The following is a 25067-nucleotide window of genomic DNA, read 5'->3' as shown; positions in this document are numbered from 1 at the left end:
CCTTCCATGTCACCACTTTTCTGGGCAGCGTCTCTGCTCCCCGCCAGCCCTGCCCGGGACCTAGGAGAACAGACTGGCAGCTTCCTGCAGCGGGAAGGAGCAGGGCAGGCCCTGGCTGGGCGGCTCAGGGGGTTGGAGCACCGTCCTGACAAACCAAGGTTGTGAGTTTGATCCGGGGTCAGGGCGCACACAGGCAATCAATGAATAAACAAGTGGAACAACAAATGATCTCTCTCGCTCTCTCTCAAATCAGTAAGTAAAATTTTAAAGAAGAACATGGGGAAGTGTCTGCTTATAACGGGGAAACTGAGGCCAGGCAGCTGCTCAGAGCAGCCTTGAGCCTGTAACTGGGCCCTGCTGACGCCCATGCCCAGACGCATTCATCCATTCACCAGGCCACCGTCTACTGAGCCCTCTTGCTGAGCCCATGCCCTGCAGGGCCGGGAACCTGCCACAGGGGCCCCCAGGCCTCGGGTCCGGACCCAACCCCTGGGACTGTGCCCCCAAACTGTTCCCACGTGCAGCACGGGGCCCTGCCCAGCTCTGCTGGCTGAGGAATGGGGCTGCAGCGGAGGGGAGGGGCTGGTCACTTCATGCCGTTCCCTGAGGACAGGGCTGATGGCCACCCAGGGCCTGGCCACGTGGCTAAGAGGCCCATCCGTCCCTCCCTCCCTCCCAGCTACAAGGCCTCACACAGCTCCTGGAGGAGGCAGCCTGGGCACCGGCACCCACCCAGCGGTCAGGCCCAAGCAGGACCCACGAGGGGCGCAGGTCCGGCAGCACCACCTCTGGAGTCGCAGCCTCCTGAGCAGGGACAGCCTGTCCCGGGAACGGCCCGGGGGTGGCCAGCGGGGGCCGCATGAGGAATCATCACCTCTCAGAGGCCCCTGGTGTTTACCAGAGCCGTGTCTGTGTTATGACACCCACGGGACAACGTCCCTCCCACATCCGGCCGGGGGTGTCCCCGAAGCGGCCGGGAGAAGCCAGCCCCCAAGGCCCTGGATTGGGCCCGGCTCAGCCTCCTGGGCCCCTGGGACCCGCCGAGCTTCTTGGAGGGAGAGGCCGTCCCTGGGCCCTTGGGCGGCGCCTGCCCCCAGGCTCCCGTGAGGTTCACACCGCGGCCTCCTAAGCCACCCTGATGCCGGCCCTCCCTCCATGGCAGCTCAGGAGGGGGCAGCAGCTGTTTCGCAGCCCTGGGCCGGGGCGTGGATGCGGGGCCACCGCAGAAGTGGAAGCCGCAAGAAAAAGGGAACTCGGTTGAGAGATGAGTTCCTGTGCAGCGGGGACATGGACACCCAGGCAGGCCTGTCCGAGTCACTGACACGGAGACACCCAGGAGGAGGCTCAGGGTGACACAGAGAGGAAATGACCGCCTGCGGGCGGTGGGGGCTGCTCTCAGGACCCCCCCCCCCCCAGCTTTTAAACCACCCCGCCCCCAGCAAGCTGGGCCCAGGGGACGCCAGGCTCCTGCCACAGCATCTGCTCAGAGCGGGGGCGGGGGGGGGGGGGAGGGGGGGGGCAGCTAAGTGTCCCTGGGAGCCTCCTGCAGTCACTCCAGGACGCACACAGAGAAAGGTGGCCCTGCCCAGCCCGGTCAGGTCCGGTCCCCACCCCAACCGGAAACCGTGGCTGGAGGCTATCTCCTGTGGATCAGAGACAGGGCCTCGGGCTGCAATGACTCTGGGCCAGCCCTGCCTGTCCCTGCCCCTCCCCCCCCCCCCCCCCCCCAGTGCCAGCTGAGTGCCATCTCAAAGGGCAGCCCTCCCCCCCACCCCCCCCACCCCCGGCCTTAGCCAAACTGCCTGGGCTCCTAGCCCCCTGCAGTGAGTGAGGTGATGGAGGAACGGCAGGGCAGGGATCAGCTCCTCGGGCCCCAGGCCTGGATCTGCCCCTTCCTTTCCACTGCTTCCGCCACCTTTGCCTCGGCCCTCAGGCTAGAATATGCTAGAAGGTTTCCCCACCTCCAACAAGTCTCCCTCCAGCTCCCAACGCCGCCTCCATTCTGGAAGTGAGTTCACTTCCTACAAGACAAGCCCGTCGGCCCTCGGCAGGCCCTCGTGCCCCAAGCCGGCTCCTGGATGCGTTTCTAGCCGCCCTGCCCCGCGTGGCCACTGGGGGCCGGGGCGGGAGGTGGCTCCTGGTTCCCCAAACATGCTGCCTGCTGTGGCTGCTTCTCTGGCTGGAGTTGGTAAAACTCCCTCCAGCATCAGCACCATCCCCCAGGTGAGCTGTGCTGGTGTCCTGGCCTTGCCCCCAGGGGCTGTTCCACTTCACCCCGCCCCCCCTTTCTGCCAGGAACTAATCAGCTGGCTTCCCCACAGGGGCTACAGAGAAGGCTGGGAGCCGTGAAGCTGGCCTGCATTTCTGCACCCTGGTATGTGGGATGTACAGGCCCAGCCCGGCCAGGCCCTCGGGCACCACTGTCCCCTTCACGCCCCATTATGCTTTATGCCGCCTCCTGACCGTCTCCATTTGTTGCTTTCTGTTTGGTGCCAGCCCTCCCGGTGGAATAAGCTGCAGGAGGCCGATGTGCAGCCGGGTCACTGCACACAACCCTGCACTGTCCGGGAGGCATGAGCTGGCATTTGCCACACGTAAGGAAGGAATCTGTTTAAATTAATTGTCATCATCATTATTATTTTTTTGGTTAATCCTCACCTGAGGATATTTTTCCATTGCTATTTAGAGAGAGTGGAAGGGAGAGGGAGAGACACAGAGAGAGAAACGTCCATGTGAGAGAGACACATGGATTGGTTGCTCCCCACACACACCCAAGCAGGGCAGGGACTGAGCCTCCAAGCGAGGCCCGTGCCCTTGACTAGAACTGAACCTGGGGCTCTTCAGTCTGCAGACTGGTGCTCTATCCACTGAGCCACACTGGCTAGGGCTCATTTAACTTAAGTCTTTACAGAGGTTTTGAGTTCTTACAATGCACATTACTTTTTGAATTAGAAACAGCTAATTGCGTATGTTAGAATGATGACTCAGCATTCATTCTATATGTCTTGCCCTCGCCAGTTTGGCTCACATCGATGTTTCTCTCTGTCTCTCCCTCTCCCTTCCAATCTCTCTCTAAAAACCAATGGAAAAATATCCCTGGGTGAGGATGAACAACAACAGCAAATACATATCTTAATTTTCAAATGCGTTTCTCTAGTCTGGCTAAGAAGCAGGAGGTCATTTTTGCTTTAGTGTGAGGCCCACACATGACATGAGCAACAGAATAAAAATCAAAATGCTAAAACCCACTGCCCCCATCAGGGAGTTAGAGCTGCCCTGCCGGCCGGGGAGGACCCTGGCGGAAAAAGAAAACCCTCCCATCTAGCACCGTCGTCTAGAACAGCGAGCGACGGGGAGGAAAGGGCCACAGACTAACCCCGCCGGCTCGGGGAGGCCAGCCTGCAGGACCCCACAAACTCGGAAAGTGACCAGGTAGGACCAGCATAAAGTTCCCACCGAAACGCGGGCCACGGTGGGTAGTCACATCCCAGGCAGGGAGCTTCCTGGACACGGTCGGTGTTTACCCTGAACTGAGCCTGTCTATTGTCTTTTTGAGTTTAATAAAACAAACCTTTGGAAGGCGCAGTGGTCCCTTTCCCAGACCCCCCAGGGCACAACCTCCCACCAGAGCAGAGACCACAGGGCCCCTCACTGTTACCTGGTCCCCTGAATACCATCTCTATGTGCTGTAAATGTTTATTATTATTATCATTACTATTATTATTATTATTACTTCAGAGAGACAAAGGGAGAGGGAGACATTGAAACATCAATGATGAGAATCATCCATCAGCTGCCTCCTGCACGCCCCCCACTGGGGATCTAGCCCACAACCCGGGCCTGTGTCCTGACCGGCAATCTAACCGCGACCTCCTGGTTCACAGGTCAATGCTCAACCACTGAGCCGCGCCGGCCGGGCTACTATCCTATACCCAGCAATGTGAACGACGGGTGTGCCTCTCCATCTTACTTCGTATTTAACCCCAGAGGTTTCCCGCGTTGCTTTCTCCCGCGCCCTGAATCTACCACCAGTGGATTTCACGGACCCTCCTTAAGCCCCTCCTTTGACTAATGTATGAGACAAGCTGCGGAGCTGCCCTTCTCAGGAGCATTTCTCAGTCCATGGAGGTTTCGCTTCCTGGCAACGGGCATCAGTTTGGGTCAGATGCGCTCATAGGAATTCTCTACAGGGTTGGACATTTCCTACATCCACAGCTACTGGGAACAGAGAGTATTTATTTCAAGATAAAGATGCTGTGAGCCAGGGGGCGCTTTTTAAATTTCCTTCTGCAGTGAGAAGGGAGAGAAACAGGAAGAGGAAGTGGTACCCCCCCCACCCCCCCACCCCCCCACCCCCGTCAACAGCAGCAAAAAGAAAGTATTCTTTCTCAGAGGCCAGGCTCACCTCTTTCCTTTCTTTCAGGTTCGTCAACATGACGATGGTCGCAGACTTCTGCTCCCAGATCATCCTCCAGAAGTCATTAACTGTTTCCTGCTTAGGGCCTGCACTCGGAGGAGGATCCCAAAGTCAGGCAAGACAGAAGGCCGGTGGGCCCCAGCCCCAGGCACTGCCTGGGCCCCTGACGGCTGCTCCCCCGATTCTCTGAGGCACAAAAGGGCTGGTGGATCCAGTTCACACCCGACAGAATTCCAGAACCCGTGGGGCTGGGAGGGGCCAGCAGGTCCCCGCCTGCCCATTCCATCCCTCCACACTCCCTGCTCCCCTCAGGGGTGGAATCCCTGGATCCGGGCAGGTGACAGTCACAGGCAGTCACCTATCAAAATGAGAGCTGGTCTGCAGCTACGGGTCCAAGTGGTTTGTGGCCACTCAGTGTTTTAGTCTCAGTATCGCACCCGGATGTGGTGTGTGAGTGTGAGTGTGTGTGTGATAAGAGAGTAACAACAACAAGCTTACCTTGAGCTGCTATGAATTTATTCTTCTCCTTGTAACCCTAGAAACATAAAATCAGATTTATAATGTCTCAAAATTATCTTTGTATGTCCTTCTCTAGTCTTTATTTTCTGGGAATACCTTTTAAGACACACACATGGGTAGACACAGATAGATATATATATATATATTTAATTGGTTTATGCATATAAATTCTCTTATATTGTATTCTTATGACAATTTTATAACTTATATTAAATGATCTTTTAAGGTTCAATTAAAATAGATTCATAATAATCCATTGTGTGTGGCTTTACCATCATTTATTTAACCAGTCCCTCCTGCTCTATTTTATCAGTTATATAAACAAAGCCTTAATGAACACCCTTGGTATCTATGTTTCTTTTTGATTCTTTTTTTCTTTTTGGTAATCCTCACCCGAGGATATTTTTCCATTGATTTTTAGAGAGAGTGGAAGAGTGGGAAAGACAGAAACGTCGATGTGAGAAAAACACATCAATTGGTTGCCTCTTGCATGAACCCTGACCAGGCCCCAGGCCAGAGAGGAGCCTGCAACCAAGGTACATGCCCTTGACTGGAATCAAACCTGGGACCCTTTGGTCTGCAGGCCGACACTCTATCCACTGAGCCACACCGGCCAGGCCGGGACCTATGTTTCTTAAAAATGAAGCACAGATACTAATTCGAAAGGTGTGGATGATCCCATGCTCTCTGTGCTGTGGCCACACTGCCCGGAAGTTGTGACAGTTTATGTTCCCATACCCAGAAGAAAGCACCCACCGGTGACTCAGAGCCCCAGGTGGTGGTGCTGGGCCGGGGACAGGGACATGGAGGACTTACATCTATGTATGAAGCATTAATATAGTCCGAACAGGGCGTTCCATCCACCTGGCTCAAAATCACCCGGGAATGATCATCTGTTTTTAAAAAAACACATGATATCAGGAGAAGGAAATCACATCTGCCATCTACCGTATCAGACCCTGCAGAGTCCTCCCAGCTACAGTCTCATACCCAGCAAAGTCCTCCCAGCTACCGTATCAGACCCAGCAGAGTCCTCCCAGCTACAGTCTCAGACCCAGCAGAGTCCTCCCAGCTACAGTCTCAGAACCAGCAGAGTCCTCCCACCTACAGTATCAGACTCTGCAGAGTCCTCCCAGCTACAGTATCAGACTCTGCAGAGTCCTCCCAGCTACCGTATCAGACTCTGCAGAGTCCTCCCAGCTACAGTCTCAGACCCAGCAGAGTCCTCCCAGCTACCGTATCAGACCCCGCAGAGTCCTCCCAGCTACAGTCTCATACCCAGCAGAGTCCTCCCAGCTACCGTATCAGACCCCGCAGAGTCCTCCCAGCTACAGTCTCATACCCAGCAGAGTCCTCCCAGCTACCGTATCAGACCCCCCAGAGTCCTCCCAGCTACAGTCTCATACCCAGCAGAGTCCTCCCAGCTACAGTCTCAGACCCCCAGAGTCCTCCCAGCTACAGTCTCAGACCCCGCAGAGTCCTCCCAGCTACAGTCTCAGACCCCGCAGAGTCCTCCCAGCTACAGTCTCAGACCCCGCAGAGTCCTCCCAGCTACAGTCTCAGACCCCCAGAGTCCTCCCAGCTACAGTCTCAGACCCCCAGAGTCCTCCCAGCTACAGTATCAGACCCCCAGAGTCCTCCCAGCTAGTCTCAGACCCCCAGAGTCCTCCCAGCTACAGTCTCAGACCCCGCAGAGTCCTCCCAGCTACAGTCTCAGACCCCGCAGAGTCCTCCCAGCTACCGTATCAGACCCCGCAGAGTCCTCCCAGCTACAGTCTCAGACCCCCAGAGTCCTCCCAGCTACCGTATCAGACCCCCCAGAGTCCTCCCAGCTACAGTCTCATACCCTGCAGAGTCCTCCCAGCTACAGTCTCAGACCCCCAGAGTCCTCCCAGCTACAGTCTCATACCCTGCAGAGTCCTCCCAGCTACAGTCTCAGACCCCCAGAGTCCTCCCAGCTACAGTATCAGACTCTGCAGAGTCCTCCCAGCTACAGTCTCAGACCCCCAGAGTCCTCCCAGCGACAGTCTCAGACCCCCAGAGTCCTCCCAGCTACAGTCTCAGACCCCCAGAGTCCTCCCAGCTACCGTATCAGACCCCCCAGAGTCCTCCCAGCTACAGTCTCATACCCTGCAGAGTCCTCCCAGCTACAGTCTCAGACCCCCAGAGTCCTCCCAGCTACAGTCTCAGACCCCCAGAGTCCTCCCAGCTACAGTCTCAGACCCCCAGAGTCCTCCCAGCTACAGTATCAGACTCTGCAGAGTCCTCCCAGCTACAGTCTCAGACCCCCAGAGTCCTCCCAGCTACAGTCTCAGACCCCCAGAGTCCTCCCAGCTACAGTCTCAGACCCCCAGAGTCCTCCCAGCTACAGTCTCAGACCCCCAGAGTCCTCCCAGCTACAGTCTCAGACCCCCAGAGTCCTCCCAGCTACAGTCTCAGACCCCCAGAGTCCTCCCAGCTACCGTATCAGACCCAGCAGAGTCCTCCCAGCTACCGTATCAGACCCAGCAGAGTCCTCCCAGCTACCGTATCAGACTCTGCCAAGGACAGACCCGGGCCCCATGGTGACCACAGAGGGACAGATGTGGGAAGGAATCTCAGAGGCCAGCGTGGGCCTGCCCACCACCACACAGAAACAGGACGGCAGAATGTGCGACCCTACCATGTGACAGCGTGTTCTCTGGGCCCCAGTACTGGCACATGTAGGTGTACTTAGGAGAACTTTTGGGGTGACCCTACCAGGCTTTCCGAGGAGAGGACTACTGCATCTCTGGACAAGTGGGCATTTGGATCTGGGGTTTGGAACCACAGACCCCAATCTCAGCCTTCAGGTCTGCCCCAGAGAGGAAGGTAAGCAGGACCCACGCAGACCTGGGCTGGACGGGCCACCTGCCTGGGAGGTTCCGGCCTACGGTGCAAGCAGAGTCCAGAGGGGGCTGACCGGGAATGTTCTGCGTGAGGGGAGTGTGTATGTGGGGTATGTGTGCGGGGGTGTGGCTGTGGGGGTTTGTCTTGGCAGCGAGGCTGGCTGTGAAGGTCACCCAGGGGCATGGCCCAGCCATTGATGCCTCTGCACAGATGTGTGACCCCCCCCTGCCCTGCACCTCCTGGAGCCCACACTCTCTAGCCGGTGGCGGTCCCTAGCTGTCGGCTGAAAACCAGGTTTACTGGGAGCCTTCCGACAACACTGCCAGAGCCCTACATGTTTCTCGTTTGTCCTTTTGGCCCTTGGTCCAGGGGACTTGCTGCTGGTGGCCAAGCACTGAGTGCAACGGTGGGAGGTGCACGGGGCCACCCACCGCCCTGGCTGGGGCTCAGGATCTGATCCAGCAGGAGGGGCCCTGCCCGCCAGTGCAGGCGGCCCCCTCTAGGCGCCTGGGCAGCCCAGGTCTCATTCAGCACAGGCTCCGCGGCCAGACCCTCGTCCACGCAGGCTGCCTGTGCCCGGGAGGCACACGTACAGGTGCCCGGAGGCCGGGTGCCCGGAGGCCAGGTGCGAGCTCCCAGCAGCTGCGCTGTCACGGGCTCTGATCTCCCAGCACCTGGATCGTCATGTCACTCAGAGTGACACGCACTGTCACCGCGAGCTGCAGGGGATTCTGAGTTTAGTCAGAACGCCACCGACCATGCAAAAACAGTAAAATCTTACTGGGAAGGATGTTGGGGTATCTGTTCTTGTCTCTGTTTTCTTCTTTATTGGCCTGTTCAAACGTTCCTTGCATGTGTCCGGACGGCAGCGACTGGAAGGGAACACAGCAGTGACACTCAGTGTGACGAATCCTAGCACGGAGTTCTGTCAGCTTCCCTGGGAGACAGGTCTCTGATCCCACCACTGCCTGTCACCTCATCAATTGCAGCAGATCACCATCGGCTCATCAATCGTAACAAGTCACTACTGGCTCATCAATTGTGACAGATCAGTATCGGCTCCACGTAGCGCTAAAGCAATGGCTTGGTCGTTGGGAACTGTGTGCCAGCACCTGCCACTTCCTGACCAATATTCTGTAAACCTAAAACTGCTCTAAAAGAGTCTATTCAACATAGTAAATTAAAAAGAAGGGAAAAAAAGCCCTGAGAAGCCTCCGCCTTCCTCGGAAGGTGAGGCGGCTGCAGGGGCGGGTGGGGACGGCAGGAGGGGCCTGGCTGGCCAGGATGCCCCTGGCTGACACCCAGCATGTGGCCTGGCGCCCCAGGTGGAGAGAGACTGAAGCTGCAGCTCAGTGGGCGGCACCGAGCGTCGCTGGGGCGAGAGAAACGACCTACCACCGAGCCAGGTTCCAGCTGGGGAAGGACCACCGGCCCGCCCACCTGCGCTGAGCTGCCCCGCACCCTGCCTGCCCTCCACCCGCCCGGGCCTCCCCTCGCCAGCGGCTCGGGTGGCGCAGGGGAACCGGGAGAGCAGTGGAGGCTGTGCCAGACCCGGGTCAGCCCACAGCGCCGGGCGTGAGCCGTGCACGGAGCACTTGCTCCATAGCACCTTGTGATTCATTGTCCGATTGTGTAACTGGCAGAAGAGGGTTTGTTTGTTTGGGGTGAGATTTCGTTTCTATGAATGAGCGCGTGAGCCAGTGTGCGCTCACAGTGCTGGGCAGGTGCCAGCAAGTTGAGGAAACAGACAAGGAGCCAGGGGTGGGCTTCCCAGCGAGCCCAGGCGACGGGGCGGGCTGGTGTCCCGTGCCCGGACCTCTCCGGGGGGGTGGGGCACCTCCTGTGCCTTCTACAACAGGACGGCTGGGTCAGGCCCAGCCCCCGCCGGGACAGAGGCGCTGGGAAGAGCGTCCGGAGGGGGCTTCCTGGCCCGGAGGGCGCTCACCTGCAGGGCCTTCCTCTGGGTCCGCACAGACTTGGCGAGGACAGCGTCCTCCTGTTGCGGGGCAGGGGCCGCAGGCCTGGAAGGCCCCCCAGACACCTCGTGTGCACACTGGGCCCTGCGGGGCACGCCTCACCCTTTTACAGGTGGCATACTAATACCCCATGGGGGCCGGTGGTGCCCACATTTCCCAGATGAGGAAACCGAGGCAGAGATGACCTCCAGGCTGGTCAGAGGCAGACCTGGGCAGGTCTCAGGCGGGCTGCTGGCAGCCTCCATGCCCCCCTCAGCCTACTGAACCGGTCCCAGCACCTGGCTCCTCTTTATCCTCAGCTCAGCTCAGCTCTGCAATACACACGCGCCCAAACTCACTGGGATCCCCTCCTCTGAGACCAACTGCCTCCCTTTCACAGTGTTTGGGAGAGAAGCTCAGGGCAGTGGAGGAGAACAGAGGAAGAAGAGGGGCAGAGCCCACCCAAGCTATTCTATCTGCAGAGCCAAGAGGGGGCTGGTCTGGCGGCCCCGCGGCTCTTAGCGGAGGGATGAGGCAGGGACGGGCTGAGGGCACGGCCGTCCCTCACTGGAGAGGAGAGCACCCTGGGGTCAAGCAGCCTGGCCAGGCTCCCCTGAGCCAGGACCAGGACCCACGGCACTGGACTCAAGCCCAGCGCTCTCCCCTCTGCTCTCTGCCGACCTGCCCTTCGCTGGGCAGAGGGACCCCCCTGGGAAGGCTGCCGATGGCAGGGCGGGGCAGGGTCCAGGAGAGCGAGGCAAAATTGAAAGGAGCAAAATTGAAAGGGGCTCCCCCAAGCCTCGAGATTCAAAATAATATGCAAATGCAATATCTAAAAAATCAAAATAAATGCAAAGAATCCATAATGATAAAATGAAAAGTTTAAGTAAGGACACATCAGTGGATCAGTGACAGTGTGGTGACAAGCCCCATGGGAGCCTGGAGCAACAGGGAACATTGTTGCCTACAAGTGTCTGTTCCGTTCTGCCTCCATTATGGCCTTCACTTTGTTATTTGTAAAGTTGCATTAAAATGTTACTTTTGCTGAGTGTTTTGTTTTGGTGGCTCCTTCATTTCTGCCCCTGGGGCAGGGGCTTCACCTGCCTGACCTTCTCCTCCACAGTCCCATGTACCTGAGGTGGGGGCAGGGCCTGTGGGGCGTGACTCAGAGCCCCACACCAGTCACGACAGGGAGAAACAGAGCAGGGGGACGGACAGGGAGGAAGGGACCGGCCTGGTCACTAGGAACTCGGAGAGTTATTTTGAGAATGCAGAACTAACTTCTCTAATCGGTCTGAGAGTTTGCAACACAATTCTGCTTGGAGCTATTTTCCAATATGACCCAATTTCTCCAAAAAGGGGACACACGGGGAAACAATGAAAAGGAAGCAAGATAAGTGCAGATGATACTTGGGCTAAAAAATAGGGAAAGTACATCGAAATGTGTCATCACCTTCCCACACCCTCCTGTGGCTTCTGTGTGGACAGCCGCGTCATCTTTCGATGTAACAATTGCACAACGCTGCGCTGTGCACGCAGTCCCTGTCTCAGCCTCACGTGGGAGCTGGAGGTCACCCAGGCCCCCTGCGCACCCCTCCACAGAGGATGGAGCTGGCCTCGCGGACACTGACTGATGCGCCAGGGCCGGGGCCCGACAGCCAGGGCCCAGGCAAGGCAGCCGCCCTGCGAGGAACCCATCCCATTTCACACTCCACGCGCCGCCTGTGGCCATGTGCACGTGGAAGATGCAGAACATAAAACTCAAGGGTTAAACACTGAAGAGCAAAATCCAACACCCGCGAGTGTCTCTCTTTTTGCCCATCCTACATTCATCTACCAACCTACCTACCTACCTACCTACCTATCATCTATCTACCTATCTAGCCAGCTGTCTATTCGGTTCTCAATTCATAGGACACTAAACACAAATTTAACACCCAGCCAGCGTGGCTCAGTGGTTGAGCATCAACCTATGAAACAGGAAGTCACAGCACATGCCCAGGTTGCGGGCTCCATCCCCAGTGTGGGGTGTGCAGGAGGCAGCCGATCCATGATTCTCTCTCATCATGGATGCTTCTCTCTCTCTCTCTCCCTCTCCCTTCCTCTCTGAAATCAATAAAAAATATTTTCTTAAAAAAGCTGTTGGGGCAGAGCTGTCCCTCGAGGTGGTCCCACAGGTTTAACTGGCCTGTGATGCCGGCTCAGGGCACAGTTCCCACCACTACTAGATGCCCGGGCACCCCGTGTCCATGGCTTTCTTTTTTAAAACAATTGCATTTATTGGGGTGACACTGGTTAATACCCCCGGCTTTCATTGGGAAACGATTACAGGGTGGCCTCTCGGGCCTGGTCCTCCACAGCATCGTGACCACAGTGTCCCTGTCTCCTGGTTTTGGAGTGTGGCACCCGAGCGTTTGGGCCAGAAGGAGACTTCACCCACCCCTCCCTGTACGTCTCGTGTCATCAATGAGGAACGGGCGTCAGGGGGGGCACGGAAAAGGAGAGGGGTGCCCAGCCAGTCTTGGGGGGCGGTGTCCTAATGGAGGCAGGAGTTCTGAGCCTGTGGGATGTTAACGGTAAACCTGGTGGTTTCCCAGTCCTGCCCGCGGGGCCAGACGGAGGGCCCTCCACTCACGTGGAACTCCTCGCGGAACATCTTGCAGTCGTCGGCCGAGCGGGCCCGGATCTCCTCCTCCAGCCGCCCCACCGGGATGGGGAAGTACTTCTTGGGCCCCGAAGGGGACCTGCTGAGAAGCATCACTCTTTGCTGCTCTGTGGGATCAAAAGAAACACAGGCCATTCAGCAGGACTCGGGGATGGGGGTGGGGGTGGGGGTGGGGGTGATTCATCAACCAGACTGACTGACAGCATTCCTGAGCAGCCCCAGCTGGAGGGACCATATTCCTCTCAGACCTCATGGCCTGGGCCCAGCGGGCCTGAGCAGCTGAAGGCAGAGTCCGAGTCCTATAGGACACCTGCACCCCTTATGAGGGGCAGGGTCCCCTTGACCTGCTCTCAGAAACCATAGACGCCTTCTCTTCCCAGCGCCCCCCCCCCCCCCCGCACTCCTCACCGCCCCCCCCCCCCGCCCCCATCCATCTCGCTTTCCCTCCAGCCCCTGCCCCTTCCACGAAAGATCGAAAGATCGGGGCAGCCTCCCCCTGCAGCCTCCAGGCCGGGGAAGAGAGGAGAGAGGTCCTGGGTTCTGGAAGCAAGCTCAGCACCGACTGGGAATCAGCAGGCTACGCCCGTCCTCAGTCCTGTTGGTAACACACAGTCCTGCTGGGTCAAACCCCCAGAGCTCCAAGTTTTTTATTTGTTTTTTTAATATATGTTTATTGATCTCAGAGAGGAAGGGAAAGGGAGAGTGAGAAACGTCAATGATGAAAGAGACTCATGGATCGGCTTCCTCCTACACACCCCCTATTGGGGATCGAGCCCACCACACAGGTATGTGCCCATGTCCAGAATTCGAACCTGGAACCCTTCAGTCTGCCGACGCTCTATCCACTGAGCCAAACTGGCTAGGGCGGGTTTTGTGTTTTTTGGAGGGAGGTGGGGGCTAGGCAAGGGGCATTGAAAAGGAGACGGGTGCCGGCCGGCGTGGCTCAGTGGTTGAGCATCAACCTGGGGACCAGGAGGTCACGGTTTGATTCCCCGTCAGGACACAGGCCTGGGTTTTGGCTGGATCCCCAGTGTGGGGCGTGCAGGAGGCAGCCGATCAGTGATTGTCTCATCACTGATGTTTCTCTCTCCCTCTCCCTTCCTCTCTGAGTTCGATAAAACTGTATTTTAAAAAAAGAAAGAGGAGAGGGGTGATGGGCGAAGGGCACCCACAATTCGGAGTGAGACAGCAAGTACTCATTAGGGGCCACCTCTTTCTGGGGGGGCCATCTGGACAGGGTCACCCTGGCAACCTCGTTGTCTCGCTGGCTCAGGGCCTGTCCCTACCTGCCCGCCTGCAGGGCAGCTGCTCTGCACCCAGCCAAGGCCTGCCCCAGGCTGTTCCCAACACCCAGGCTGCGGAAGGAGCCTGCCCCCCACACCCTCCTCCCTCCACACCGTCCTCCCTCGGGCGGGCGGGGGGCGGGGGGGTCAGGAAGGTGGCGCAGAGGCCAGGTTATCACCCCCAGGGTCACTCCCCGGCCACTAGCCCTGCTCCCTGGCCAGGTCCTGGCTGCGGATGCTCCTGTTGTTACCCGGGGGCTGCGGGGAGGAGGGGGCGCTTTCGCAATCCCCTCTCAAGCCTGACAGGCAGCGCGCTGGCTCCCCAAACCACAGAACTTCCGCCGCCGGTGAGTGAGGGCGCCCAGGTCACCCACGCGAGGCCTCACGCCTTTCTCGGCACCTCGAGGTGTGGCCAGACAAGCGACGTGCCTCTGGGCAGCATTTACCGTGAGGAACCCAACCGGGGCCGAGGGAGGTGGGACACGCCCCCAGGCCCCCATCCTTCGGGTTAGACACCCCCTGCTGCCCCCATCCCCCCGCAGCGCGCCGCCAGGAGCCCCTCGGAGCGTAGCGCTCAGCTCGGAGCCGGAGCCGCCCCTGGGCAGGACTGCGGGGGACGCCCTGAAACACGCGTGCAGCCCCCGGAGGGCGACGGGTGGGGACCGTGTCTCAGGAGCCGCAGCCCACACCTTCCGAAGGTTTGCTTCCCACCGAGAGGAGAGGAGAGATGTGCCATCGGCGCCCGAGAGGAGAGGAGGGGACAGGGGAGGGGAGGGGAGGGGAGGGGAGGGGAGGGGAGGGGAGGGGAGGGGAGGGGAGATGTGCCATCCGCGGGTGGGCAGGGGCGTCCCAGGTGCCGGGGAGCGAGCGCGCTGCGGAGAGGGAGCCCCGGGCTCGGCATGTCAATGCATCGGACCCTGAACCCCGGCTTGTCCGCGTATGGAGACCACAGTCCCCCGCGTGTGGGCGCATCAGACCCCCCTGGGCGTGTCGGGGCATCGGATCCTGGCTGAAGGGACCCCCGCGTGTGGGCGCAGGGGACCCCATGTGTCTGTGCAGGGGACCCCGCACGTCAGACCCCGCGGGGCGCGGCGGGCGTACCTTGCTCCTCCAGGATCCCGTTGGGCATCTTCCTGTCGCCGGCGCTGACGGTGGCCTTCCGGTGCTTCCTGAACCTGGGAGACAGAGGGTTAGGTTTCCGCTGGGGCCGGGGCGGCGCCCAGCCCACAGCCCGAGGCGCACCCACCAGGTGAGCCGCGAGAAGCTGCTCCGCGAGCTCATGGCCCCGCTGTCCCTCTGCCCGCTGCCCTCTGCCTCCGGGCCCCACGCCCCGTCTCCGCGAAGCCCCGGGCGCTCATTTCCTCCTGCGCGCCGACGGGGCGGCCCCGCGGGGGGAGGGACACGGGGAGGGACACGGGGGAGGGACACGGGGGGTGGGGGGAGGGACACAGGGACGGAGGAGGGACAGAGGGAGGGACACGGGGGAGGGACACGGGGGGGGAGGGACACGGGGGGGAGGGACACGGGGGGGACACGGGGGAGGGACACGGGGGGGGAGGGACACAGGGACGGAGGAGGGACAGAGGGAGGGACACGGGAGGAAGGGACACGGGGGGGGGGGAGGGACAGAGGGAGGAGGGACACGGGGGCGGGAGGGACACGGGGGGGGACACGGGAGGAAGGGACACGGGGGGAGGGACACGGGGGGGGACACGGGGGGGGACACGGGGAGGGACACGGGGGGGAGGGACACAGGGAGGGACACGGGGGGAGGAGGGGACTCGGGAAGGAGGGACACAGGGGGAGAAGGAGGGAGGAGAGACGGGTGGGGTTGGGGGAGGGACACTCCTACCTGAGGAAGTAGACGGCCAGGAGCAGCAGGAGCAGCAGGAGCAACAGGGGCAGCAGCAGCCAGGCCAGCAGCGGCTGGGCGCCTGGGGCCTGAGGCTCTGCGGGGGGGTGGGGGGTGTGGGGGGGTCAGGACCCAGACTCGGATGAGGACTCCACCGAGGGGGGCGGGGCAGTCCCAACCCCAGATTGCGCTCTACAGGTTACAGCCTCCCCCCAGCCTTCCTCCCAGAGACACGGCCTTGCTTTACAGTTTGCAAAGTTGCCTCCCATCAGCCAGACCTGGAACGAACTACCATTTACAAATTAGCTCCCCCTGCCTCCCATCAGCCCTTCCTCTCAGACACCCCAGCCCCACCTACGGTTCGCCAAGTACCCCCCTCCCGCCCCCCCAATGCCAGAACCACACTCTACTACAGCCTGTAATGCAGTCCCTCCCCATGGACCGTCTTCCCGGGCGGAACCGCACTTTACAGCTTATAAACCCTCCTCCGTGAGCCCTTCTTCCCGCGCACAGCCCCCCACTCCACACGCGCAGCAACCCACTCCCTGTCCACGCAGCCGCGAAGGCCCCCCTTCACACGTGCAGCAGCCCCTCCCTGTCCACGCAGCCGCGAAGGCCCCCCCCTTCACACGTGGCAGTGTTGACACTAAGGAGAAGTGACTCATTCGAGGTCCCCTGGTGAGGGCGGTGAAGACACCACGCCGAGTCCCCCACCCCCACCCCACAGACCCACATGTGGCCATTTTTTGGGGATCCAGGGCGCCTGCCTGTCCCCCTAAAGGGGAGGTAGAGAGGGTGACGGTGCCACCACCCGCTGCTCCGGCCCAGGTCGCACTGAGGGGCTCCAGGGCCTCTGGTGGGACTTCAGGGCCCAGGGTCAGAGCCCGCAGCCACCCCGTGACCCCACCCCCCGAGCCCCGAGCTCCAGGTCCCCTGCCCTGGGGAAAGCTGGCCTCCAGGCATGACCCTCCTCTTCCTTGTCTATCCTTCCATCCACCAGCTTCGCCTTCCCCAACTAGAAGGTCCTGCCCCCAGACCCAGCACAGCCAGGACCTGTCCCATAAGCCCCAATTCCAAGAGTCTCGGGACCTGGCTGTCAGCTTCAGTCCCCACCTGCTCCCCAATGTTCTGACGTAGCTCCTGCCTCCCCAGCGGCCATGTGGTCCCTCCTCACGGAAATGTCCCTGCCCTCCAAGAATACATCAAAGGCCCCCTCACCCAGGAAGCCCACTGGGATTCCCTCCTGTAGGTCCCAAGGGGCTCTGTCTGGTGCCTCCAGGAACAGACCCCCTTCTCCTGCAGCGGACAGACCTGGGGGGGATGGCCTTCCCCTCCAAGGCAACCTGGGCTGCTACCACTCTGAGATCACAGAAGCACCAAGCACGACCCTGAGCCCAGGGGGGCTCCCCAGCCCTGCAGCCCCCCTCACCCTGCACCCCTCCCTGGGCAGGCTGAAGGTCATGACCTGCGTCTCAGCCCCTGGGTTGTAAGCTCCTGGGTGCAGGCCACCCAACCAGTTCCTGACCCGGCCCCTGGAGTGGCCAAGGCCTCTATTTCTCATAAATGACAAAACCATGCCTCCCGGAGTGACTGTTGGATGCAGCACCGCTTGGAGGACAGCTGGTCTGTGAGGAGGCGGCGCAGCCACCATCAACCTGGCCCTCCTAGGACACATCCCGGTTCCAGGCTGTGCCAATGCCGCCCCCTTCTGGCCAGTGTCATGCTGCAGCCTCAGGCCGAGGGGCGGAGCTGGCCCAGCCCTGGGGAGGAGCTGCTCCTGGGACTGGGCTCCATCTCCGCCCCAGGTGGCAGCCCCAGGGCCCTGGCAGGGCCACTCCCCTCGCTGCCGCACAAGGGCCACTTCTCACCGCCCAGGGGCCAGGCTGCCCGGCCCAGCTTCTTCCTGGGCAGTGACCCAAGGGCGGGTTCAGGGTTCAGGGTCCAAGGGCGGTGGCCCTGGCTGAGGATGAGCTTGCCTCGAAGCTTCAGGAGGCACCTGGACCCCAGACAGCTCACCCCGGGGCTCTGGCAGGGGCTCCGGGTCCAGCCTGCACCCTCACGCTGCGAGTGAAGGCTGGTTTACAGACGCGGCGATCCCATAGCTCGCCCTCCAGGACGGGGCTGACCGGGGCCCGGAAGGGGGCTGCGCACAGGCTCAGAGGCGGCGCACGGGGCGGGCGGTCCCCCTCGGGGTGTCTGCTGTGTGCCAGGCGGCCTCTTTGGGGGCAGAGGTCGGCAGGAGCACCAGTGGGCGGGCCTGCCGGACGCCTCTCAGCCCAGCCCACGGGGGCCAAGCGGAGAGCGGCCCGAGCGCCCACTTCTTCCAATTTTGCAAAAGAAGAAAAATCTACATTTTCCTGTAAAGTTATCTGATTTTTAAACATTGGAAATGATTCAACCCAAATACAACTTGGAAAAACAAACGGGCCAGGAAAAACCTCTGGAGGCTAGGCCGTCCCTGCAGGACTTGCTCCCGAGAGGGAGGCTGAGAGGAAATGCCGAAGCCAGTGTCTGCTTCATTTCCATCGGGTGTGGCTCAGACAGGGGCGGGGCTACATGGTCACCCTGGAGCAGCCTTCTCCCCAAATTCAGGTGTGTGTGGTGCTCATGCACATTTTGTGCACATGAGCACCTGCAAAGTGTATGTCTTACATAGAATCTGGTCCTGGGAATGGGAAGTTAGGGACCGGAGCCTGGCTGGTGTGGCTCAGTGGTTGAGCATCGACCTATGAACCAGGCGGTCACTGTTCCATTCTGGGTCAGGGCACATGCTGGGGCTGCTGGCTCGATCCCCAGTAGGGGGCGTGCAGGAGGCAGCTGACTGATGATTCTCATCACTGATGTTTCTCTCTCTCCCTCTCTCTCTCTGAAAGCAATAAAAATATATTTTTTTAAAATAGGCGAGAGAATAGAATAATGAACCCATGGGCCGCCCAGCCTTCTTTTCAGGAAAAGGCTGAGCATGCTCATCTGTAGCCCCACCCACCTCCTATCCCCCCGCCCCCCCTGCCACTTACTCTTTTTCAAGTCATTCCTAGACATCCTATCATTTGTAAATACTTTAACATGAGTCTCTAAAAGGTAAGGGTTCTTATTTTTAAAAACAATCCTAACGGTATACCCATATCTTATCTAAAAATATTAACAAGTCTTTTTTCATCCCACTGTTGTGTCCGTGTTTAAGGACCCAGGTGTTTGCTCTGGCTGGGGTTGGTCTGAATGGGCTCCCACAGGGAGTCTCCTGCCTCCCTCTATTTGCTGCCTCCTTGAGCCCTGGGCTGGGCTCCAGGCAATGAATGAACCACCGGCTGTCCCAGGCAGCCTGCCTTTCTAGGCGTCCATGCCCAAAGCACCTCACCCCTCACCCCTCACCCCTCACACCAGCCAGCCCTCCTCCCTCCTCCCCTCTCAGCCAGGCTGGCCCCTGGAGGGCCCTGCGAGCTCCTGGCTGGCGGGTGGCTGTGGGGTGGGGGTGGGGGCAGCCGGGAAGGGGCGGAGGGCCCTTACCTGAGGTTGTGGAGGTCCAGTTGCTGTCCGCTGGGGTGCTCTCGTTGACCGTGAAAGCCTTGGCGAGCCGCAGGCTAAAACCCGCCAGCAGGAGCGGGCAGAAGGGCTCCATGGCGAACCTGGAAGAGGCAGGGACTGGCTCAGGGGACACCCCTCCCCCAGGGGGACACGGGTGGGCTGGGTCGGGTGACAGCGGGTGCTTCGGCAGCATTGATGCATCAGTCTGAGCTGGGGGGAGGGGTCCCTGAACCACAGGGGCACAGTCTGTTCTGCACGTGGCCAGGAATCCCTCCCCCGGACGAGCCAGGTTGGCAACCCCGGGAACCCTCCCAGGCCCTCAGGATCCTGTCGTCCGGATTAATTTCCTTTTGTGTCTGTGTGTCTGTGTGTCTGTGTGTCTGTGTGTCTGCTCAGGGGGAGAGGGAGGGGCCCAGGAAGGAGAAACTCCCCAAACACCACGAGATCCAGGGCTCTGAGAGGCCGCTTCCCAGACCCCAGAGGCTGTCCCCGTTCCTTCTCGATTCCGGGTGACTATCGTCTGCTGACAGCTAGGCACACGGCGCTGTGCCTCCGTGACACGGTCGAGTAGTTCTAGTTCGCAGAGGTCGGCCCAGGGCAGACCAGCCCCTGCGGGAGAACCACCGGCTCAGAAAGGAGGCGGGGAGACAGCCGTGTCTCAGCTGGGGGCCAGGCCACCTGCACGGGGTCCCCTCTGCTGTCCCCCGGCCACACCACAGCCTGCACCCCGGCTCTTAGTCTGAGAGCAGGCCTTGCTGTCTCCCTCTAGAGCTGTGCCAACAGGCCACCTTCCCCCCAACTCCAGAGCCCGATTCATCATTTGAAAGCCCAGCCCAGTCCTCTCACTGTATTTAAAAAATCTGCTAAGTCCTAACCGGTTTGGCTCAGTGGATAGAGCGTCAGCCTGTGGACTAAAAGGTCCCAGGTTCGATTCCGGTCAAGGGCAAGTACCTGGGTTTCGGGCATGTCCCCAGTAGGAGGTGTGCAGGAGGCAGCTGATCGATGTTTCTCTCTCATCGATGTTTCTAGCTCTCTATCCCTCTCCCTTCCTCTCTGTAAAAAATCAATAAAATATATTTTTTAAAAAAAATATGCTATTGAATATGGCTAATATATATATATATTATTGATTTCAGAGAGGAAAGGAGAGGGAGAGGGAGAGGGAGAGATAGAAACATCCACGATGAGAGAGAATCACTGATCAGCTGCCTCCTGCACGCCCTCTACTGGGGATCAAGCCCGCAACCCAGGCATGTGCCCTGACCGGGAATCAAACCATGATCTCCTGGTTCATAGGTCGACACTCAACCACTGAGCCACACCGGCCGGCTGGGCTACAATACTTTTAATATGTTTGAGTAAATTACAGAGGAATTGAGTAGGTACGGAGTATTCATTGGCTTAACACAACTCGTAGATGCAGAATTCCTAGTCGCGTGCATTCATTTGAAAAGACCCCTCCCCTAATGTTGACCAGTCGAAGAGGAGGCCAACGCTCTTGACCCAAAGGTCTTATCAGGCATCTAACACTGAGTGATTTTCCTGGGACGGCCAGCAGAGGGCACTACACCTTGCAGACTTCAGACCTGCCCACCATCCAAGTCTCTTTCCCAGAGCAATTATGTTGCCAGACCAACCAACTTGTCAGGCCCTGGACATTCACCCGCAAAGGGCGCTCACCAGCCGCCTGATAAGCACAGATAGGAATCAGGACAAAAATAGCGCGTGGGTAGCAGTGGACTCCATGCTGAATGCTCACCATTTTATTGAATCAGTTTACCGGGCCCTTACAACCCCTACGTGCCGCTGGGGCATAAAATACATCGGATCTCCAGAACCGAGAAGACCAAAACAGTTTATTTGCAACAAAGCGGACGTTCCTTTTGCTCCCAGCAAAAGCCAGGCAGCTCCCGTTCTGATTAGAATTGCCTTTGTATTCCATTCGGTGAATTTTAAAATAAACTTATTCTTACTGATATCAGAGAGGAAGGGAGAGGGAGAGAGAGAGATAGAAACCTCAATGATGAGAGAGAATCATTGATCGGCTGCCTCCTGCAGGCCCCACACTGGGGATGGAGCCCTCAACCCGGGCCTGTGCCCTGACCGGGACTCGAACCCTGACCTCCTGGTTCATAGGTTGATGCTCAACCACGGAGCCACACCAGCCGGGCCCATCCGATGCCTTTTTAATACTCGTTGGTGGGCAGCTACCCTGGGGCTGGTCGTGGCCTGGTTCCAGGTGTCCTGGGGGCCCGGTGACTCCCCATCTCTGGTGCGGACGCCCATCCTGGGCAGGCTCCCTGCAGGCGCCCCATCAGCTGGAGAGTGATGGCCCGAGTGCCGCAGGGAAGCTTGCGGCCCAACAAGCGCCCGGTCCTCCCACTCTGTCCCCTGCGGCGAGCAGCCGAGGTTGGACCCAAGGACGCGGCATCGGGCTGCTCTCCCTCCCGCCCAGGCGTGTAGGTGACACATGTCACCAGGTGGCTTCGAGACAATGCAAACTGAGGCCCACACAGCCCCCCGGCCAGGCCAGTGAGGGGCCCAGGGACAAGGACAGACAGGACCGGTCTTATTTCTGCTTCCGCGGAGTTTGCCAGCAGGAGTCAGAGAGGCCTGTAGGTCACTAACCAGAGGACGGTCTCGTAGGGCGGAGAGAGGGACGCACATCCCAGGGGTCACTGTGACCCGAGGGGACATGGACCAGGAAGGGCACCCCGGGAAGGGCAGAGGCAGGAGGGAGAAAAGCCCAGGTGAGGTGGCCGGGCCTGGGGAGCGGCAGGAGGGCATGAGGGCTGGCAGGACGACAGGCCGATCACAGGGTCTCCAGTCTCCCAGGGTGGGGGCTCCTGCTTGGGAATGAAGGGACCAGAAGCTGACGGCGGGAACCCTGTCTTCCTGGCCCCCCAGCTCAGCGGGGCCACGCGGGGAGCCAGCGGCCCGGAGCCCAGCACGCTGCCCTCCCGCTGGGCTCGGGGGTGGTGCAGCCGCGTGCAGGGCAGAGGCAGGGCCAGGCACACGGTGCTCCTGCTCCCAGGCCTCTCCCGGGGCTGCCGGCCACAGTGACCTTCGGAGGTGGCGGAGAGGAACGACGGTGGCCACTGCAGGGGGCAGGTGCGGGTGAGGTTCCTCTGTGGCTGCTCCTGTGTCCAGAGAGGCCACCTGCCGTCGGCACCCGCCTCCCTACCTGCCCGCAGGTGAGCGCTGCGCCTGGCTTCTCTGTATCTGGAAAGGTGGCTGAGAACGTCCACTGCTCCTTTCTGGAAGCGTCTGAGGGTGATGTATGTGACGGGCTGGCTGGTGAGCCCACGGTATCCCTGGGAATTCAAGGCTTCCGCTCCAAGTCCTGCTCCCTGTCCTGGCCTCGAAGCCACCTGTGACGTGTGTCACCTACACGTCGGAGCAGGAGGGAGAGCAGCCTGATGCCGGGTCCTCGGGACCGACCTCCCGGTGCTGAGGGCTGCCCTTTGCGTGGCCACCACTGCCCGTCCACTCTCTCCTCCGGGTACGCACCTGGGTTGCTGCTGTTTTTTCATTATGAGCAAAGCTTCTATGAACTTGGGTCCCAGTCTTTCTGTGGACAAATGTTCCTCATTTTCCAGGGGCGAACGTCTACAAATGGCCGTGCTTGGGTTTGAGGAGGAGACAGGTGTGTGATGGTTTGTTTATTTTTTTAAATCCTCACTCGAGGATATTTTCCAGTGATTTTTAGAGACACATTGATTGGTCGCCTCCCGCACACCCCCTACAGGGCTGGAAGCCCGCAACCGAGGTACATGCCCTTGACTGGAATCGAACCCGGGACCCTGCAGTCTGCAGGATGACACTCTGTCCACTGAGCCAAACCAGCTAGGATGCTTATGATTTTAAAAGGGTTTAAATTAGTTTGAAATAGTTACCAAAAAAAAAAAAAAGGGGAGAGGCCACGTACAGGCTGGAGACGTGGCTTCTCTCGGGCCACCCGGGTGCAGCCTGCGTGCCTGCGTGGCCGTGGGTCCTCGGCTGGAACCTGGGCTTGCCGAGTGCCAGGTGGCCCCATGCTGCCCGTTGCCGGCCGGGCCACCCCTCCTGCCTCCTTTATCACATGGCTGCCCCTCCCCGGGTGGACAGGCCTCCGCCACCAGCACCCGCACGCACAACTCAACAAACGAATCTGAAACTGGGTGGGGCTGGTGATGCTCCAGACTCTGAGAGAGAAGTTTCAGTGATTCCCAGGGAAACAATTCCTGGTCAGCCCGCCACTACCCACGGTTGGGGAGGCTTTTAATTTGGTTCCCTCTCCCTGAATATGCTTCGGATGCACCGCTTTTAATCTTCTTTTATTAAAAATAAATCCACCTTCCTGCCCGGGCCTCTGGGGTAAACAGCTAATTAGGGCAGAAGCCGGGCCAGCCCAGCCGGGAGGGGCAGGGGGTGTCACTGTCCCTCAAGAAGGAACGAGCTACCCCCCCTCCCCCCCGGAAAACATTAACTGGGCCAAACAATGAGCATGAATTATTTATAACCAACCTCTGGTTATTTGGAAGAAAATTTACCTCCAAACGGCAATGGAGAAAAAAACTCCTGCTTCAGGCCTTCCCTCCCCAGACACCCAGACACGGTGGGTATACACCCCCCTCCTGACAGAGGGGTCTCGGGGGCCAGGGTCCCTTCTGAAGACCTGGCCCACTTGGTGCCTGAAGCAGGGTCACATGTGGACTTAATCTAAGTAAGTCCATGGTAGCTTCATTCATTCACTCATTCATTCATCCATTCACGGGCACTTCCTGCATAACGGTGAACAAAATAAACAGGGCCCTGCCCCTCAGGACCTCCCTTCACGCACTTCCTCTGAGCACCGGGGACTCTGCTTATAGGACTGCTCGTCTCAACAGGCTCGACCCTGTAATGTTCACTTCTGTCTAAGTCCCTTCTCCCACCAGCCCCCAGTGGCACTCAGAAAGAGGATCCCCCCATTTCTAAATGACCCCAACAGGTTTCCTAGGAGAGATCCTACCCATTATTTGGCCACAAAAAGTCAGCCCTGCGGGGCAACTCCGTGATTCCTCTACGCACAGGTTTGCGGGGAGAACATTCTCTTTGCCCCGTTTGACCTGCTAACCAATCAGCTTCCGCCTGGTGCCACTAAACCCCTGCAGTGGCAGTTCCGGGGCCGCGGTGCTCCTGGCTGATGCCGGCAGTAAACTACAATCCGCACCACCCAATTATGGGAAGTGATGGCAGTGGGGCACCAGAGAGCTCCCCTTTGGGACTATTAACAGACAGACACCCCTTTAATCGGAGACGCAGGCCTCGTTCGTCAGATGGTTTGGTCTCACACTGGGAAACATCACGGCACTCATGAATGTTTAAAGAAACACTGATTTGATACGGCCAGGAGCCGGTAACAGAGGTTTGTTTTGCTCATTCATTCAGCAAATATTTACGGAGTGACTTCTGGATGCAGAGCACGAAGGGAGGGCTCGCTTAGTCGTCGAGCGTGGACAGGGACGCGGCTGCCTGAAGGGGTGTCTGCTCCGACAGGAAGACCCGCCCTCCCTGGGGAGAACGTCTGTGGCTCACAGTGGGGGTGGGGAGCGGCTGGCGTCAAACCACTTGAAAGTTTGTTCCATTCCTTGCTTTCAACACAGGTCCTGGGTGCTGGGGATTCCACAGGCAGGAAGTGACGCCTCCTCGAGTCCAGCACGTAGTAGGTGTGCATGACGACCCCTGAGTTGAGCAGAAACCCAGATCACCAGCCTGGCTGTGGGAAGACAGCTGGCCGGGCCTCCTTCCTGAGTGTCCAGGTCTCTGCGTTCCTGCCCGGGAGGAGCTTTTCAGCAAAGCAAGGGGGGAGGGCAGCGTTTGGGCGCCTGGGCTCCCGAGTGATGGTGACCCCAGAGCTGTCCCCAGGGTACTGATTGTCGTGGCATAGCCCTGGCGACTCCCTGGGAGGCTCGGGAGGCAGCCAGCCCAGGGCAGGAGAGACACACGTGTTCACACCTGG

At 59.4% G+C, this 25067-nt stretch overlaps 1 protein-coding gene across 3 annotated transcripts in view; it reads right to left on the bottom strand.

The window, feature by feature from the left end:
- Nucleotides 1-25067, bottom strand: part of PTPRE (protein tyrosine phosphatase receptor type E) — a 94850-nt gene that overhangs the window by 11299 nt on the left and 58484 nt on the right. For 2 of the 3 annotated variants that reach the window (XM_070432094.1, XM_070432091.1), the window contains 8 exons: nucleotides 19067-19185; nucleotides 15560-15656; nucleotides 14809-14882; nucleotides 12395-12531; nucleotides 8586-8676; nucleotides 5753-5829; nucleotides 4916-4952; nucleotides 4406-4503 (listed from right to left, as the gene is read on the bottom strand). In XM_070432094.1, the coding sequence (XP_070288195.1) occupies nucleotides 4406-4503; nucleotides 4916-4952; nucleotides 5753-5829; nucleotides 8586-8676; nucleotides 12395-12531; nucleotides 14809-14882; nucleotides 15560-15656; nucleotides 19067-19178 (723 nt within the window). In that variant the 5' untranslated portion in view covers nucleotides 19179-19185. Of the gene's footprint in view, nucleotides 1-4405; nucleotides 4504-4915; nucleotides 4953-5752; nucleotides 5830-8585; nucleotides 8677-12394; nucleotides 12532-14808; nucleotides 14883-14953; nucleotides 15087-15559; nucleotides 15657-19066; nucleotides 19186-25067 lie in introns of those variants that run through there. The other variant, XM_070432093.1, reaches the window with a different exon arrangement.

Source organism: Myotis yumanensis, unplaced genomic scaffold (assembly GCF_028538775.1).
Source record: "Myotis yumanensis isolate MYYU_CA2020_CCGP unplaced genomic scaffold, mMyoYum1.0.hap1 SCAF_13, whole genome shotgun sequence".
Classification (NCBI taxonomy): Eukaryota; Metazoa; Chordata; class Mammalia; order Chiroptera; family Vespertilionidae; genus Myotis; species Myotis yumanensis.
Note: the sequence above shows the minus strand (reverse complement) of the source record. Positions and strands in the feature narration are given on the sequence as shown.